General features: G+C 43.8%; 1 protein-coding gene across 2 annotated transcripts in view; it reads right to left on the bottom strand.

Moving 5' to 3' along the window:
• The window catches only part of LOC110497517 (catenin alpha-2), a 663050-nt gene that overhangs the window by 23991 nt on the left and 619106 nt on the right, over positions 1 to 19953 (bottom strand). For both annotated transcript variants that reach the window (XM_036954442.1, XM_036954443.1), the window contains exon 14: positions 19454 to 19567. In XM_036954442.1, the coding sequence (XP_036810337.1) occupies positions 19454 to 19567 (114 nt within the window). The remainder of the gene's footprint in view (positions 1 to 19453; positions 19568 to 19953) is intronic.

Here is a 19953-nt window from a genome sequence, read left to right as displayed (position 1 = left end):
AAAATGTTGTCTCTCCCATGACGTTATTCCTCTCTCCTACAGCATCCATCACAATGACATGCACATGGCCAATTATGCAAATTAGGTAATGACGTCATTTAGCAATTTCCAGCGACTTTTATGACAGCCAATAGCTGTACATACACTGCTGCCATTTGTGGACCCAATTACAACCAGAGTGATGGCTAGATGTGGGGCCTTTCTGTTGCATTTCAAAGATGGTGTATTTTCTTCTACCAGATCTATTGTGTTATATTCTCCTACATTCAATTCACATTTCCACAGACTTCAAAGTGTTTCCTTTCAAATGGCAGATCGATTTGGGTATGTCATTTTAGGCGAAAATTGAAAAAAAGGGGGCAATCCCTAAGAAGCTTCAAGAACACATATTTACAACTATGGTCTAGGAACAGTAGTGCCTTGATCAGTGTCAGAACAACAGATTTTTACCTTGTCAGCTCGGGATTCGATCAAGCAACCTTTCGGTTACTGGCTCAACGCTCTAACCACTACCTGCCTCCCCCAAAAATGTATTCCTTCCCTAACCGGAAAACGAACCCGGGCCACTGCGGTGAGAGCGCCGAATCCTAACCATTAGACTACCAGGGAAAGCTGATGGCCGAATGGTAAAGAACATCTAGCCGCCCGAGAGCACCCTTACCTGCCGATCTATAAATTATGTCTCCGTAATCTAGCATGGGTAGGATGGTCATCTGAATCAGGGTTAGTTTGGCAGCTGGGGCGAAAGAGGAGCGATTACGATAGAGGAAACCAAGTCTAGATTTAACTTTAGCGTGCAGCTTTGATATGTACTGAGAGAAGGACAGTGCACCGTCTAGCCATACTCCCAAGTACTTGTATGAGGTGACTACATCAAGCTCTAAACCCTCAGAGGTAGTAATCACACCTGTGGGGAGAAGGGCATTCTTCTTACCAAACCACATAACCTTTGTTTTGGAGGTGTTCAGAACTAGGTTAAGGGTAGAGAAAGCGTGTTGGACACTAAGAAAGCTTTGTTGTAGAGTATTTAACACAAAATCCAGGGAGGGGCCAGCTGAGTATAAGGCTGTATTTGATCTATTCCAGAGGAAGCACACCTGATTCAACTTGTCAACCAATTAGATGACTCAGATATGCTTGTTCAGGGCTAAAACAAAAGTGTGAAAAGTCAGGTGAGACCATTCTAGCTAATGAGAGGGCAGATACCTGTGTGAACAACCACAACGGTCCTTGCTCTCCGGGATCCTTGGGACGTACCTAACCAATTGAAGTTGAAATTTAAAATGGTACCGGTTATGGTTAAGGTAAGGGTTAGGGTGGGGTTTAGGGTATGTCCCAAGGATCCAGGATAGCACTAACAGCACAACTCTGAAATAAAGTTTTTTTTCTCAAAGATACCGGGATGTCACGTGTCCTACTTATATCAGTACACTCGTAACAACCTAAGCATTACAAAACGTATATCCGATGAAATAAACTCATGTAGCAAATAAGCTTTTATATCTTTGTTGACCCAACTCATTTACCTCCATACAAAAACGAATCGCGTGGTGAGTAAAAAAAAACGCCAACCACTGGAGAAGACAGATTTTGGGCAGAGTTATCCCTCTCGCTTCACCTCGTCCTCTCTGTTTAAACCAATGCAAACACATAAACAAAACCTAAACCCCTACAGTGTTGAGTGCAGCTAGATTTTGTTCAGCTGCTCTGTTTCAAAACACACACCATACAACATGACGCCGATCCTCATAAACAACAACATGGGTGGGTGAGAACGGCGGTAGGTAAAACGTAAACACACGGCAGTGTTGGTCTGTAATTAAACCCGACAGGAACCACCAACATTACAAGTCAAGAGGGAAAATCCACTGCGGAAGCTTTCTCCTGTAGCACTCTTTATAGACACTGAATACAGACATGCTCTGTTAAATATCACATTTAATGTGAGACTGAGCAGCCAACCAGAGGGCAGGTGGGAAGAAGTCCTGTATTAAACTCCAATTGGAATCAATCCTGACAGATTAGTGCATACACCGAGAGAGAGAGACGGCCCCATCCTGACCGTGAGCGACGCCTCAGCACCACGCCGCCACGGACCCCCACAGTCAGGGGTCAGACATTAGCATTCCCTCACCCGCCACATCTATTATTCACTGATCACTAATTATACAGGGTGCCAGCGGAGCAGGTGGACACTGCCATGATAGTGAGGAGCATGGGGTCTATTCATTAATGCACACCGTAGCAGAATGTTTTGCAACAGAAAACAAAAACAAGTGTTCTTATTGGTCAAGTTCAGGTAGTCCTTCCCTGTAGAAATAATCTGGTTAAAATGTCGTTAGCTGCACACTATCTCGTGGTAAGAATAAAGCCTACATGAGGTGTGTGAATTCCTCACATCCTCTCTCCGGTGTTGCTCATTAATTCAATAAAATACTTGACATACTTTTTGAAAACCTAGATCTATTCTCAATTATTATAATCCAATATTTCCCCAATATATTTATTCAGTATATTTTATAAATTACAGTATATGCATGCACTGTGTGAATCAGCAGAATGTATGTACTGTGTTGAAATCCTTACTCCTTACAGAAATCCGAATCCACACTGAAAACGACAGCGGATAAGCTAACAGAGAAATTCCTCTCGCTGCTAATTCCAGACCAGTGACGTCGAAAATCGAAAGTAACAGTCAGTATCTGGTGTGGCCACCAGCTGCATTAAGTACTGCAGTGCATCTCCTCCTCATGGACTGCACCAGATTTGCTGTAAGATGTTACCCCACTCTTGCACCAAGGCAACTGCAAGTTCCCGGACATTTCTGGTGGGAATGGCCCTAGCCCTCACCCTCTGATCCAACAGGTCCCTGACGTGCTCAATGGGATTGAGATCCGGGCTCTTTGCTGGCCATGGCAGAACACTGACATTTCTGTTTTGCAGGAAATCACGCACAGAACGAGCAGTATATCTGGTGGCATTGTCATGCTGGAGGGTCATGTCAAGATGAGCCTGCAGGAAGGGTACCACATGAGGGAGGAGGATGTCTTCCCTGTAACGCACAGCGTTGAGATTGCCTGCAATGACAACAAGCTCAGTCCAGTGACACACCGCCCCAGACCATGACGGACCCTCCACCTCCAAATCCATCACGCTCCAGAGTACAGGCCTCGGTGTAACGCTCATTCCTTCGACAATAAACGTGAATCCGACCATCACCCCTGGTGAGACAAAACCATGACTCGTCAGTGAAGAGCACTTTTTGCCAGTCCTGTCTGGTCCAGCATCGGTGAATTTGTGCCCATAGGTGATGTTGTTGCCGGTGATGTCTGGTGAGGACCTGCCTTATAACAGGCCTACAAGCCCTCATTCCAGCCTCTCTCAGCCTATTGCGGACAGTCTGAGCACTAATGAAGGGATTGTGCGTTCCTGGTGCAACTCGGCAGTTGTTGTATGTCCCGCAGATGTTCAGATGTACCGATCCTGTGCAGGTGTCAGCCACTGTGAGGATGATCAGCTGTCCGTCCTGTCTCCCTGTAGCGCTGTCTTCGGCGTCTCACAGTACGGCCATTGCAATTTATTGCCCTGGCCACATCTGTAGTCCTCATGCCTCCTTGCAGCATTTCTAAGGGGCGTTCACGCAGATGAGCAGGGACCCTGGGCATCTTTCTTTTGGTGTTTTTCAGAGTCAGCAGAAAGGCCTCTTTAGTGTTTTCATAACTGTGACCTTAATTGCCTACCGTCAGTAAGCTGTTAGTGTCTTAGCGACCGTTCCGCAGGTGCATGTTCATTAATTGTTTATGGTTCATTGAACAAGCATGGGAAACAGTGTTGAAACTCTTTACAATGAAGATCTGTGAAGTTAAATGGATTTTTACGAATTATCTTTGAAAGACAGGGTCCTGAAAAAGGGACATTTCTTTGTTGTTGCCGAGTTTAGTTTTCAACGTTGAGCTCTATAATTACCGGTTGCAGTGACGACTGAGGAATCTTCCCATGTCGACCAATCTAATGTATGACCAGTTTTGGGCCCAACGATTGTGTGTGAATTGGCAGCCTCTAAGACATGTATCTTGACATTTATTTTCAAGGCGTTTGTTGAACCCGTACACCGAGGTGTATTACAATAGTATTGGATCTGCGTAACCTGTTAAACGATTCATAGAGTTTACTCATCACTCCTCTATCCATCTGAATTCAATACTTAAATCTGACGTTTTGGTCGCTAGAAACACATTTGCATACAGTTTTTGGGAGATTTCAACACTAGCACTCTCCCACATTCATGACCACATAACCATACCTTTCAATGTATCTTCTTGTAGCTCTAAACCATTGCCCCTCATTATGAATTTGACTGATCATTCAACATTTATGCACACACACTTACAGCCATAATCAAGTAGCCCACATCAACGTTTACATTGTTCTACATCTATATGTTCTGCTTCTACAATTGAACATCCAAACATTTAGGTCATTACCGGATTTATTTCTACATACAGCTATTCTAGTTGTAGATTGAATCTACGTGATACTGTTGAAATCGGAAGCTTACATACACTTAGGTTGGAATCATTAAAACTCATTTTTCAACCACTCCACAAATTTCTTGTTAACAAACTATAGCTTTGGCAAGTCGGGTTAGGACCTGGTGCATGACACTAGTCCTTTTTCCAACAATTGTTTACAGACAGATTATTTCACTTATAACTCACTGTATCACAATTCCAGTGGGTCAGAAGTTTACATACACTAAGTTGACTGTGCCTTTAAACAGCTTGGAAAATTCCAGAAAATTATGTCATGGCTTTAGAAGCTTCTGATAGGCTAATTTACATAATTTCTGTCAATTGGAGGTGTACCTGTGGATGTATTTCAAGGCCTACCTTCAAAAATGTACCTCCACAAGTCTGGTTCATCCTTGGGAGCAATTTCCAAATGCCTGAAGGTACCATGTTCATCTGTACAAACAATAGTACGCAGGTATAAACACCATGGGACCACGCAGCCATCATACCACTCAGGAAGGAGACGCGTTCTGTCTCCTAGAGATGAACGTACTTTAGTGCGAAAAGTGCAAATCAATCCCAGAACAACAGCAAAGGACCTTGTGAAGATGCTGTAGGAAACCGGTACAAACGTATCTATATCCACAGTAAAATGAGTCCTATATCGACATAAACTGAAAGGCCGCACAGCAAGGAAGAAGCCACTGCTCCAAAACCGCCATAAAAAAGCCAGACTAAGTTTTGCAACTGCACATGGAGACAAAGATCATACTTTTTGGAGAAATGTCCTCTGGTCTGATGAAACAAAAATAGAACTGTTTGGCCATAATGACCATCGTTATGTTTGAAGGAAAAAGGGGAACACTTGCAAGCTGAAGAAGACCATCCCAACCGTGAAGCACAGGGGTGGCAGCATCATGTTGTGTGAGTGCTCTGCTACAGGAGGGACTGGTGCACTTCACAAAATATATGGCTTCGTGAGGAAGGAAAATTTGGTGGAGAATATTGAAGCAACATCTCAAGACATCAGTCAGGAAGTTAAAGCTTGGTCACAAATGGGGTTTCGAAATGGACAATGACCCCAAGCATACTTCCAAAGATGTGGCAAAATGGCTTAAGGACAACAAAGTCAAGGTATTGGAGTGGCCATCACAAAGCCCTGACCTCAATCCTGTAGAAAATGTGTGGGTAGAACTGAAAAAGAATGTGCAAGCAAGGAGACCTAAAAAACCTGACTCAGTTACACCAGCTCTGTCAGGAGGAATGGGCCAAAATTCACCCAAAACGTTTGACCCAAGTTAAGCAATTTAAAGGCAATGCTACCAAATACTAATTGGGTGTATGTAAACTTCTGACCCACTGGGAATGTGATGAAAGAAATAAAAGCTGAAATAAATCATTCTCTCACCTATTATTCTGACATTTCACATTCTTAAAATAAAGTGGTGATCCTAACTGACCTAATACAGGGATTTTTTTAAAAGGATTAAATGTCAGGAATTGTGAAAAACTGAGTTTAAATGTACTTGGCTTAGGTGCATGTAAACGTCAGACTTCAACTGTAAATGTGGCTAGTGGCTACAGTATGCAACAATTACATAACATCTAGGACATGATTCAATCTGTATTGCGGAAATTCAGCGTTACAGCGTGATTAAAATGTATAGGCAATGTTCCCGCGTTAGCAGACACTGTATTCACAGTAAATACTGCATATGTAAGCTCAATCAGAAATTACCTTTCAATTTCGAGCACACAATCTGTAATGCTTCGGCGATACCGATTGAATAGAGCCCCAAGTTTTTGGATTGTATTGACTTTAGAGCGATAGAACATCTGCAGCTTACATATTGCTTTGACAAATCTGACCTTTTCCAATTCTGTATTATTGTAATTTCTTCCCAAATGTAAGGTTGTTATTATCTGTGTCATTAAATCTAGTGTGCCAACACTAAACATGGGCTTGGCCATGAACACTGAGAGACAAGGGTCAGAAGTTAAATGTTAATCAATGAAATAAAAACAACCTGCATATGTAGCTTGCATGGCAAACGCAAAGCAGAGGTAAACAAATCAAATGGTATTTGTCACATGCGCCGAATACAATGAAATGCTTACGTATAAGCCCTTAACCAACAATGCAACTTGAAGAAAATAGAGTAAAGAAAATATTTACTAAGTAAACTAAAGTAAAAAATCTATAACCATTTAATAAAGTATCACAAGAAAATAACAATAATGAGGTTATATACAGGGGGAACCAGTACAGAGACAATGTGCAGGGGTACAGGTTAGGTAATTTGTACATGTAGGTAGGGGTAGTGACTATGCATAGATAATAAAAAGTAAAAACAAAGGTGGGGGGGTGGGGGGGGGGTCAATGCAATTAGTCCGGGTGGCCATTTGATTAATTGTTCAGCAGTCTTATGGCTTGGGGGTAAGAGCTGCTAAGGAGCCTTTTGGACCTAGACTTGGCACTCTGATACAACTTGCCGTGCGTCTTCTTTGGGCTTTCCTCTGACATCGCCTAGTATATAGGTCCGGGATGGCAGGAAGCTTGGGCACAGTGATGTACTGGGCTGTACGCACTGCACTCTGTAGTGTCTTACGGTCGGGTGCCGAGGAGGTTCCATACCAGGCGATGATGCAACAGGTCAGGATGCTCTCGATGGTCCAGCTGAATAACCTTTTGAGGATCTGAGGACCTACGACAAATCTTTTCAGTATCCTGAGGGGCAAAAGGCCCTCTTAAATGGCTTTCTTGGTGTGTTTGGACCATGATAGTTTGTTGGTGGTATGGACACAAAGAACTTGAAACTCTCGACCCGCTCCACTGCAGCCCCGTTGATGTGAATGGGGGTGTGTTCGTTGTCGGTGATCAGAACTACCAACGTTGTGTCATCTGCAAACTTAATGATGGTGTTGGAGTTGTGCCTGGCCACGCAGTCGTGGGTGAAAAGGGAGTACAGGAGTGGACTAAGCACACACCCCACGTGCTGCGGATCAGCGTGGAAGACATGTTGTCTTTCCTTACCACCTAGGGTGGCCCGTCAGAAAGTCCAGGATCCAGTTGCAGAGGGAGGTGTTTAGTCCCCGGGTCCTTAGCTTAGTGATGAGCTTTGTGGGCACTATTGTGCTGAACGCTGAGCTGTAGTCAATTAACAGCATTCTCACATAGGTGTTCCTTTTGTCCAGTTGGGTACGTAGGGTCACTCTGGGGAAGACTTCATCAATTCACTTATTGATGAAGCTGGTGACTGAGGTGGTATACTCTTCAATGCCATTGGATGAACCCCGGAACACATTCCAGTCTGTGCTAGGAAAACAGTCCTATAGCGTAGCATCCGCGTCATCTGACCACTTCCATATTGAGCGAGTAACTGGTACTTCCTGGTTTAGTTTTTGCTTGTAAGCAGGAATCAGGAGGATATAATGGTTATGGTTCGATTTGCCAAATGGAGGGCGAGGGAGAGCTTTGGTGGTCTAGAGTTTTTTTCCCCTCTAGTTGAAATGAGGTAAAACGGATTAAAATGTGCCTGCATTAAAGTCCCTGGCCACTAGGAGCGCTGTTCTGGATGAGCATTTTCTTGTATGCTTATGGCCTTATACAGCTCGTTGAGTGCGGTCTTAGTCCAGAATCAGTTTGGGGTGGTAAATAGACGGCTACAAAAAATATAGCTGAAAACTCTCTTTGTAGGTATGGTCTACAGCTTATCATGAGGTACTCAACCTCAGGCCAGCAATACCTTTAGACATCACGCACCAGCTGTTATTGACAAATAGACACACACCCCCACCCCTCATGTTACCGGACATAGTTGTTCTGTCCTGCCGATCCACAGAAAAGCCAGCCAACTGTATATTATTCGTGTCGTAGTTCAGCCACGACTAGGTGCAACATAAGATAGTCTAGGATAGTCTCGAGCGGAGCTCATCCAGTTTATTCTCCAGTGATTGCACGTTGGCTAATGGAACGAATGGTAGTGGCAGGTTACTCACTCACTGACAAATTCTCACAAGGCACCCTGATCTGAACCCCCTGTAATTCCTTCTTTTCTTCATGCGAATGACTGGGATTTGGGCCTTGTCCAGGAGCAACAATATATCCTTCACAGCAGACTCATTATAGAAAAATCTTTGTCCAGTTCAAGGTGAGTCATCGCTGTTCTGATTTCCAGAAGCTCTTTTGAGTCATAAGAGACAGTAGCATCAACATTATGTACAAAATAAGTTACAAACATTGCGGAAAAACATACAAAATCGCACAATTGGTAAAATGGCAGCCATCCCCTCAGGCACCATTCTTTATTGAGGATGTTCAAATGGAGAGCAACACTGCTAATAAACCAATCAAGAACATCACTTGCAACTTGGTCACAGCAGCAAAGTATTTTTGGTGGCAGACATTTTGAGCTACCCCCTTTATAGGGAGGCAGGCAGTTGAAAGAAGTTTGCCCCAACCAAGTTCACCTTTCTCCAGGGGGACTATGAACAGACCTGGTCTTGCTGGAAGGCCATGTAATCATACTGACACAGGAAGTGTCAGACAATCAGTAAAACCACAGTGAAAACTGAAATAAAAAGGATATTGGTCAGCTAGCAACTGCAAAAACAAGACAAAAAAAAAAAAAAAAGACAAAAAGCAGGTGTAGAAAAAAGGTTGACTTGTCTATCTTGGCAACAGGGCCAGCTCTGGCTGTATGGCTGTCACACACCTGTATCAAGTCTAATTGGAGAGTCACAACCTCAAACAGTGAAGCCTTATGGAAAAGTATTTAGGAGTACATTTCCTAGATTGTGGCACAATACACACAACTATATGTCACCTCTTACCTCTATCAATTAAGTGTTTACCACTACTGTAAAAAGTGTATTGACGATTTTACAGGTCTGGTTCCAATTCCTCTGCTGAATTAAAGGGAATCCACCCCAACTGTCAATAAAATAAAGATGGCAGCTCAAAAGGTTAGTTAAGTGCTCAAACTTTCTCAATGGAGGAGGGGGGGGGGGGGGCGTACTAGGTGAGGGTCTTTTTTTCTTCTCCCGCTCTCCAGAATTCACTTATCCAAAAATCCCTTCCTCTGCTTACTGATAACAACAAGAGCGGGCCTTGGGAGCTTAGTGCAGTGGCAAATCCCATCCTATAGAGCACGTGCCAATACACTCAGCGGCTCGGCAGGGATTAGGAACGGCGCTTTCCAGGTTTCTTCACAGGCAGGGGCATTGCGGAATTACTTTAATTTGTTTCATTTGAAATAAACTGCCCAGACACTAGTGAGTTCAATTTTATGGCTGACCTATCAACAGTGTTATCCAATCACTGTGTTAGAAGACAGCTAGGGAGGGGGAATATGTGTGTGTGTGTGCGTGTGTCTCTCTCTGTGTGTGCGTGTGTGCTTTTTTGCATGTACAGTGCCTTGAAAAAGTATTCATCCCATGGATTTTTATTTGGATTTCATGTAATGGACTTACTCAAAATAGTCCACATTGGTGAAGTGAAATTTTAAAAATAACATGTTTTAAAAAATTATTTAAAAAAAAAACTGAAAAGTGGTGAATATTCACCCCCTTTGCTATGAAGCCCCTAAATAAGATCTGATGCAACCAATTACCTTCAGAAGTCACATAATTAGTTAAATAAAGTCCACCTGTGTGCAATCTAAGTGTCACATGATCTGTCACATTATCTCAGTATATATACACCTATTCTGAAAGGCCCCAGAATCTGCAACACCACGCAGCAAGGGGCACCACCAAAGCAAGCGGCACCATGAAGACCAAGGAGCTCTCCAAACAGGTCAGGGACAAAGTTGTGGAGAAGTACAGATCAGGGTTGGGTTATAAAAAAATATCCAAAACTTTGAACATCCCACGGAACACCATTAAATCCATTATTAAAAAATGGAAAGAATATGGCACCACAACAAACCTGCCAAGAGAGGGCCATCCACCAAAACTCACAAGGTGGCAAGGAGGGCATTAATCAGAGAGGCAACAACGAGACCAAAGATAACCCTTACGGAGCTGCAAAGCTCCACAGCAGAGATTGGAATATCTGTCCATAAGACCACTTAAAGTCATACACTCCACAGAGCTGGACTTTACGGAAGAGTGGCCAGAAAAAATAAATTGTTTAAACAAAAAAAGGCATGTGGGAGACTCCCCAAACATATGGAAGAAGGTACTCTGGTCAGATGAGACAAAAATGTTGCTTTTTGGCCATCAAGGAAAACGCTATGTCTGGCGCAAACCTAACACCTCTGATCACCCTGAGAATGTCATCCCGAGAACAGCAATGTTTTTCATTGGCAGGGACTGGGAAACTGGTCAGAATTGAAGGAATGATGGGAAATTCTTGAGGGAAAACTGTTTCAGTCTTCCAGAGATTTGAGACTCGGATGGAGGTTCACCTTCCAGCAGGACAATGACCCTAAGCATACTGCTAAAGCAACACTCGAGTGGTTTAAGGGGAAACATTTACATGTCTTGAAATGGCCTAGTCAAAGCCCAGACCTCAATCCAAATGAGAATCTGCGGTATGACTTAAAGATTGCTGTACACCAGCGGAACCCATCCAACTTGAAGGAGCTGGAGCAGTTTTGCCTTGAAGAATGGGAAAAAAATCCCAGTGGCTAGATGTGCCAAGCTTATAGAGACATACCCCAAGAGACTTGCAGCTGTAATTGCTGCAAAAGGTGGCTCTACAAAGTATTGACTTTGGGGGGGGGGGGGGGGGGGGATAGTTATGCAAGCTCAAGATTTCAGTTTTTTTGTCCTATCTCTTGTTTGTTTCACAATAGAAAATATTTTGCATCTTCAAAGTGGTAGGCATGTTGTATAAATCAAATGATACACACTCCCGAAAAATACATTTTAATTCCAGGCTGTAAGGCAACAAAATAGGAAAAATGCCAATGGGGGTGAATACTTTGTATGCCATTGTATGTGTATGTCTCTGTGTGAGTGTGAGTGTGTGTGTCTTTCTGTCTCTGTGTGAGTATGTCTGTCTGTGAACGACAAAAAGACAAGAGTGAGAGGGAGGTGTGCGTTTGCTCCCTTCCTCTTATTATGCATGTTTGATTCTAATAACTCAGCTCTATGCATAAGTATAATAGAAGTGACAAGCGGAGCACTGCACCAGGAAAAGCCGCTCGAGGAACAAAGGCTCTCGGGGCCGCCCCGGATTACTGAGAGAGGGGGGGGGGGGGGGGGGGGGGGGGGGGGAAACAGAGAGAGAGAAAAGGGAAGAGTGAGAGGGAGAGAAAGCAAGATAAATAAAGCCTTGTTCACGCTGGACTCCACACAATGGCGGTGTAATAATTGTTGTGCAGTCAAATTAACAAAAAATATCCTTTGCCTCACACCTGTAGTGTCAGAATGTGTTGCACATCAGTGTGAACACACAGAGAGAGAGAGAGAGAGAGAGAGGGAGAGAGAGAGAGAGAGGGAGAGAAAAAGAGAGAGAAAGAGAGAGAGAGAGGGCTAACTTAGTGGTTTCTGTGTGGAGAAGACCCACTGGGCGCAGACGCCAGTTAAACGTCTAGTTTTGATTTACATTTGGTTGAGTTGAAATCATGCAAACATTTCACCCTTTCATTGGATTTAGGTTCAAAGTTCAGCGAAAAAAATCTGTGAAAAAAACATGTAAGGAATGTAAGGAACATAATTCCTTACATTGATAACACTTCGCAAATCCAATCAGTTTTTCACATTGATTCAATGTCATCACATTGATTTTTTTTGGTTGAAATTTTGTGATTGATTGAACCATTTTTTCCCCAGTGGGGAGTAGATAACCTTGTGTCAGCGCTGTGTGTTCCGCATGATACCCTACACATGAAAGGAACAGTGGGTGTGAACCTGGACATGCTCGCCATGTCAGCTCACACTGAGAAGACACAGAAGATGGCTGATCACCTTTCTTCTGGTCTATTCTGATAACAACACACGCTGTGGTGTGCCAATTGGTACTTCCTTCACATTAACGTGAGAAGGTAAATAGGGTTTACCGTGACATGACAGGCCAGGGCGAATGGACAGGACACCTGTGGCTAGGCTAACCACATCTTTTATGTGTGTGTGTCTATGTGAAAATGTGTGTGTACGTGTGCACAGTATACAGCAAGTATGTATCGCCTATGAGCTAATATACTGTATGTGTGTGTGTGTATATGCGTGCGTGCATGTGTGTGTGTGAGTGTGATAGCAAGCATGTGTACATATCATGTGCATGTCTACATTTCTAAATGAATAGCACCCATTTATGTCAAGTGGCATCCATTTTCAACATGTGACTCAGGAGCATGCACCTCAAATGTACTAGCAGCAGGAGGTATAGCCCACTCACACAGTTGCAAAGAACATAAAGACACTTGTTAAACTCTGTGTGAACGCGCTTGCGCTCAGATGGCCCTCACTGCAGGGGGTCGTGGGTGTGTGTGTGCTCGTGTGTGAGCCACGGGACACCGTGGGACGACTCAGTGGGATTCGATGAGACCCAACTGTCCCCACTCACCCTGGCAAAACAGGCGCCGGACCCCCTGCCGGAACCCCTACCAATCTCCCTGAACAATGGCTGTCTGTGCTCCCAAAAGTACAATACTTTGCCTGCCTTATGGCCAAAGTTAAGTGTTATAATCATGGAGTTTGACACAACCGCTCTCTTTGTTTATTTTCCACTCCTTTCAACTTTTTGACGGCTTCGTTTGGAGAGAGACGTGGTGGTGGTGTGTGCTCCGTACAGCAGACATCGTCATTTCCGTTGTCGTCATTTCCGGTCACAACTTGTAGACTTGTTTACGTGCTGCTGTGAGATTTGTTGCTAACATTCTTTTAACACCTTCACCAGCCGAAGCTATGTAGTAACAGTAACATTATGCCTTCTAATTGCATTCGCTGTACTCATAATATCCAGGAGAATGATCACCTTAAGGCGAGGATAGCTGTGCTGCAAGCCCAGCTTCAGACGCAATTGTCATTTAAGTGTAGGAAAGGATGAAACAGCGTCTGTGCCACCAGTAAGTAAAGATAGTAGTATAAATCCCCTCGCATGGTCTCCGCAGCCGGACAATTTTCTCATGGCTTCTGGAAGGGAATGCTGTAGGAATGTTCAACCGGTGTCGCTCATTCAGCCGACAGAAACTTTCAACAGGTTCTCGCCATTAAGAAAAGAGTCGGAATCAGAGTCAGAGAATTCTTTGGTCTCTCCTCCACCAGTTACAGGGTCTGAGACGCCAAAGCCTCCCAGCATTAGCTCTGATAAATTGAACACCCTAGTCAATGGTGACTGCATTACCCGTAGTGTTAGACTTAAAAATAATCATCCAGGGCCTCCCCGGTGGCACAGTGGTCTAGGGCACTGCATCGCAGCGCTAGCTGTGCCACCAGAGACTCTGGGTTCGCGCCCAGGCTCTGTCGCAGCCGGCCGCGACCGGGAGGTCCATGGGGTGATGCACAATTGGCATAGCATTGTCCGGGTTTGGCTGGTAGGGATATCCTTGTCTCATTGCGCATCAGTGACACCTGTGGCGGGCATGCTAACCAAGGTCGCCAGGTGCACGGTGTTTCGGGAGTTGTAGCGATGAGACAAGATAGTAATTACTAACAATTGGATACCATGAAAAAGGGGGTAAAAAAATATATATATATATTATGTTTGCAATCTCAACAAATAATCTGCTCAGACCCCAACCAAGGATCATCAAAATTCTCGGACAAGCCAAAGATTCCTAGATGCCCTTCCAGACTCCCTCCGTCACACCCCTAAAACCAAAAAACATTTCTCATAAGAAACTAGCTCCCTGGTATACAGAAAATACCCGAGCCCTGAAGCAAGCTTCCAGAAAATTGGAACGGAAATGACGCCACACCAAACTGGAAGTCTTCCGACTAGCTTGTACCGTGCAGTATCGAAGAGCCCTCACTGCTGCTCGATCATCCTATTTTTCCAACTTAATTGAGGAGAAAAAGGACAATCCAAAATTGATTTTTGATTCTGTCGCATAGCTAACTAAAAAGCAGCATTCCCCAAGAGAGAATGGCTTTCACTTCAGCAGTGATACATTTATGAATTTCTCTGACGAAAAGATCATGATCATTAGAAAGCAAATTACGGGCTCCTCTTTAAATCTGCGTATTTCTCCAAAGCTCAGTTGTCCTGAGTCTGCACAACACTGCCAGGACCTAAGATCAAGTGAGACACTCAAGTGTTTTAATACTATATCTCTTGACACATTGATGAAAATAGTTTTGGCCTCTGAACCGTCAAGCTGCATACTGGACCCTATTCCAACTAAACTACTGAAAGAGCTGCTTCCTGTGTTTTGCCATCCTACAGTGCCTTGCGAAAGTATTCGGCCCCCTTGAACTTTGCGACCTTTTGCCACATTTCAGGCTTCAAACATAAAGATATAAAACTGTATTTTTTTGTGAAGAATCAACAACAAGTGCGACACAATCATGAAGTGGAACGACATTTATTGGATATTTCAAACTTTTTTAACAAATCAAAAACTGAAAAATTGGGCGTGCAAAATTATTCAGCCCCCTTAAGTTAATACTTTGTAGCGCCACCTTTTGCTGCGATTACAGCTGTAAGTCGCTTGGGGTATGTCTCAATCAGTTTTGCACATCGAGAGACTGACATTTTTTCCCATTCCTCCTTGCAAAACAGCTTGAGCTCAGTGAGGTTGGATGGAGAGCATTTGTGAACAGCAGTTTTCAGTTCATTCCACAGATTCTCGATTGGATTCAGACTGGAAGTCTTCCGACTAGCTTGTACCGTGCAGTATCGAAGAGCCCTCACTGCTGCTCGATCATCCTATTTTTCCAACTTAATTGAGGAGAAAAAGGACAATCCAAAATTGATTTTTGATTCTGTCGCATAGCTAACTAAAAAGCAGCATTCCCCAAGAGAGAATGGCTTTCACTTCAGCAGTGATACATTTATGAATTTCTCTGACGAAAAGATCATGATCATTAGAAAGCAAATTACGGGCTCCTCTTTAAATCTGCGTATTTCTCCAAAGCTCAGTTGTCCTGAGTCTGCACAACACTGCCAGGACCTAAGATCAAGTGAGACACTCAAGTGTTTTAATACTATATCTCTTGACACATTGATGAAAATAGTTTTGGCCTCTGAACCGTCAAGCTGCATACTGGACCCTATTCCAACTAAACTACTGAAAGAGCTGCTTCCTGTGTTTTGCCATCCTACAGTGCCTTGCGAAAGTATTCGGCCCCCTTGAACTTTGCGACCTTTTGCCACATTTCAGGCTTCAAACATAAAGATATAAAACTGTATTTTTTTGTGAAGAATCAACAACAAGTGCGACACAATCATGAAGTGGAACGACATTTATTGGATATTTCAAACTTTTTTAACAAATCAAAAACTGAAAAATTGGGCGTGCAAAATTATTCAGCCCCCTTAAGTTAATACTTTGTAGCGCCACCTTTTGCTGCGATTACAGCTGTAAGTCGCTTGGGGTATGTCTCAATCAGTTTTGCACATCGAGAGACTGACATTTTTTCCCATTCCTCCTTGCAAAACAGCTTGAGCTCAGTGAGGTTGGATGGAGAGCATTTGTGAACAGCAGTTTTCAGTTCATTCCACAGATTCTCGATTGGATTCAGGTCTGGACTTTGACTTGGCCATTCTAACACCTGGATATGTTTATTTTTGAACCATTCCATTGTAGATTTTGCTTTATGTTTTGGATCATTGTCTTGTTGGAAGACAAATCTCCGTCCCAGTCTCAGGTCTTTCTTCCAGAATGGTCCTGTATTTGACTCCATCCATCTTCCCATCAATTTTAACCATCTTCCCTGTCCCTGCTGAAGAAAAGCAGGCCCAAACCATGATGCTGCCACTACCATGTTTGACAGTGGGGATGGTGTGTTCAGGGTGATGAGCTGTGTTGCTTTTACGCCAAACATAACGTTTTGCATTGTTGCCAAAAAGTTCAATTTTGGTTTCATCTGACCAGAGCACCTTCTTCCACATGTTTGGTGTGTCTCCCAGGTGGCTTGTGGCAAACTTTAAACAACACTTTTTATGGATATCTTTAAGAAATGGCTTTCTTCTTGCCACTCTTCCATAAAGGCCAGATTTGTGCAATATACGACTGATTGTTGTCCTATGGACAGAGTCTCCCACCTCAGCTGTAGATCTCTGCAGTTCATCCAGAGTGATCATGGGCCTCTTGGCTGCATCTCTGATCAGTCTTCTCCTTGTATGAGCTGAAAGTTTAGAGGGACGGCCAGGTCTTGGTAGATTTGCAGTGGTCTGATACTCCTTCCATTTCAATATTATCGCTTGCACAGTGCTCCTTGGGATGTTTAAAGCTTGGGAAATCTTTTTGTATCCAAATCCGGCTTTAAACTTCTTCACAACAGTATCTCGGACCTGCCTGGTTTGTTCCTTGTTCTTCATGATGCTCTCTGCGCTTTTGACGGACCTCTGAGACTATCACAGTGCAGGTGCATTTATATGGAGACTTGATTACACACAGGTGGATTGTATTTATCATCATTAGTCATTTAGGTCAACATTGGATCATTCAGAGATCCTCACTGAACTTCTGGAGAGAGTTTGCTGCACTGAAAGTAAAGGGGCTGAATATTTTTGCACGCCCAATTTTTCAGTTTTTGATTTGTTAAAAAAGTTTGAAATATCCAATAAATGTCGTTCCACTTCATGATTGTGTCCCACTTGTTGTTGATTCTTCACAAACAAATACAGTTTTATATCTTTATGTTTGAAGCCTGAAATGTGGCAAAAGGTCGCAAAGTTCAAGGGGGCCGAATACTTTTGCAAGGCACTGTATGACAGACAAAATGAGAAAAAAAATCCAGAAAATCACATTGTAGGATTTTAAATGAATTTATTTGCAAATTATGGTGGAAAATAAGTATTTGGTCACCTACAAACAAGCAAGATTTCCGGCTCTCACAGACCTGTAATTTCTTCTTTAAGAGGCTCCTCTGTCCTCCACTCGTTACCTGTATTAATGCACCTGTTTGAACTTGTTATCAGTATAAAAGACACCTGTCCACAACCTCAAACAGTCAGACTCCAAACTCCACTATGGCCAAGACCATCTTTTTAAGTGGGAGAACTTGCACAATTGGTGGCTGACTAAATACTTTTTTGCCCCACTGTATCTGGAGTAGTTCTCCTGTCTTATCCGGTGTCTTGTGTGAATTTAAGTATGCCTCTAATTCTCTCTCTCTCTTTTTTCTCTCTCTCTCTTTCTCTCTCTCTTCTCTCGGAGGACCTGAGCCCTAAGACAATGCCTCAGGACTACCTGGCCTGATGACTCCTTGATGTCCCCAGACCACCTGTCCGTGCTGCTGCTCAAGTTTCAACTGTTCTGCCTGCGGCTATGGAACCCTGACCTGTTCAATGGACGTGCTACCTTGTCCCGGACCTGCTGTTTTGGATTCTCTCTCTCTATAGCACCTGCTGTCTCTAATTCTGAATGATTGGCTATAAAAGCCAACTGACATTTACTCCAGAGGTGCTGACCTGTTGCACCATCTACAACCACTGTGATTATTATTATCTGAACCTGCTGGTCATCTATGAACGTTTGAACATCTTGGCCATGTTCTGTTATAATCTCCACCCGGCACAGCCAGAAGAGGACTGGCCACCGCTCAGATCCTGGTTCCTCTCTCGGTTTCTTCCTACATTCTGGCCTTTCTAGGGAGTTTTTCCTAGCCACCGTGCTTCTACATCTGAATTGCTTGCTGTTTGGGGTTTTAGGCTGGTTTTCTGTACAGCATTTTGTGACATCGGCTGATGTAAAAAGGGCTTCATAAATACATTTGATTGATTGTGTGTGTTTATGAGTCTCTCTCTCTCTCTCTCTCTCTCTCTCTGACAAAGGCTTCCTAGCAGCAGTAGACCTCTCAGGATGAGCGGAGGCATGAGACCAAACCTTTTCCTGCCACCCGGTATTCCACAATCCATTCACCATGCACCAACCCCAACCGCCAACCACTCTCCCTGCTGTAGGGGTGGCAAGCACTGATACCCTTTAATGTACTTTAAGCAGGGCCCCAGTGTACAAATAATACATGGGGAAAAAATGCTAATGTGCGCAAAGCCCAAAGCCCCGGTGATCGCTGGCGCCATCCAGGCTTGGCACGCGTCGTGTGTGCGTTCCCAGTAATATCGGAGGGGGGATACGATAATTGCCACAGCTTCATTTGCGCTCGCAATTTTACACCTGTCTCTCCTCTAGAGTGGGATTGTGCTATAATCATTTCAAAACAATCCAATTAGGCTGTGATCATTTCAATGTGCTTTTCGTTTACCGTATGATGGAATCCTGTGATATTGAAATCATACAATAGTGGCGTTTATCCAGCGAAGAACTCACTGGGAATTTATATTATGTTGAACATGAGAGAAACTGAAGTGGTGCAAGAGCTTTATGTAATGAAAAGGAAGGCCGACTTGCAATATGACACACTACAACGATACCTTTTTCACATTACTGAGCATGAGCTAAAATGAGCCAAGCCTAGATTTACTGCGCTGACCTGGTTACGAGTTCCTGGAACTGTGCAAGGAAGGACAATGTGAAAGGAAAATACCTGAGCCAGCACAGCACAGTTCGAGTCAATACGATAGTGTGCACAAGTGATTGAGGGACTGGGTTGACCTTTACATTATGAGCATTGGGACACCCCACTGACTGGAGCAGAGGCCTTTGGGGAAAAAAATAGTGGTATCCTTGGGCATATCTGAAATGGCACCCTATTCCCGACGCAGTGCACCTCTTGACTCAAAAGTAGTGCACTATCTATACAGGGTCCCATTTCCGACTCAGTCATGTTTAAATTATCTATGCAGAGTGCTATGGAATCTAGGTTCTAGAGTCGGGTGTATGGTTCTAGTGGGGTTTGAGAGCTGGTTCTAGAGTTCCACTCACCCTGGCGCTCTGTCCGGCGATGAGCTGGTCGTCCTCTGTCTGGACACTGGTCCTGCTGCGGGCGTCGTAGTCCTCCTGCTCAAAGTCTGAGTCATCCTCCAGCTCCTCAGGTGTCTACAGAGAATGGTGTGTGTGTGTGTGTGTGTGTGTGTGTGGGGGGGGGGGGGGGGGGGGGGTGTAGAGGGAAAATAAAGAAAGAGAGAGAGAGGGGGGGTTAGAGAGGGCGAGACAAAGGGGGGAGAAGAGAGAAAGAAGGAGAAAGTATTAGGGAGAGAAGGGAAAGGTGTGTGTGGGAGAAGAGAAGAGAAATGAAAGAATAGTAGATGTAGGTGAGAGAGAGAAAGAGAGAGGGATATAAAGAGAGAGAGAGAGATAATAAAACATGATGGCTATTAGGTCAACAGCTGCAGTGTCACACGACACAGATATTTAATACATCAGTTCTCAGACACATCTCTATCTCCACACTCCCTCTACTGTATGTCTCCCTCGCACACTTC

The sequence above is a fragment of the Oncorhynchus mykiss genome, chromosome 19 (assembly GCF_013265735.2).
Source record: "Oncorhynchus mykiss isolate Arlee chromosome 19, USDA_OmykA_1.1, whole genome shotgun sequence".
Lineage (NCBI taxonomy): Eukaryota > Metazoa > Chordata > Actinopteri > Salmoniformes > Salmonidae > Oncorhynchus > Oncorhynchus mykiss.
This window is presented reverse-complemented; position numbering and strand designations above follow the sequence as displayed.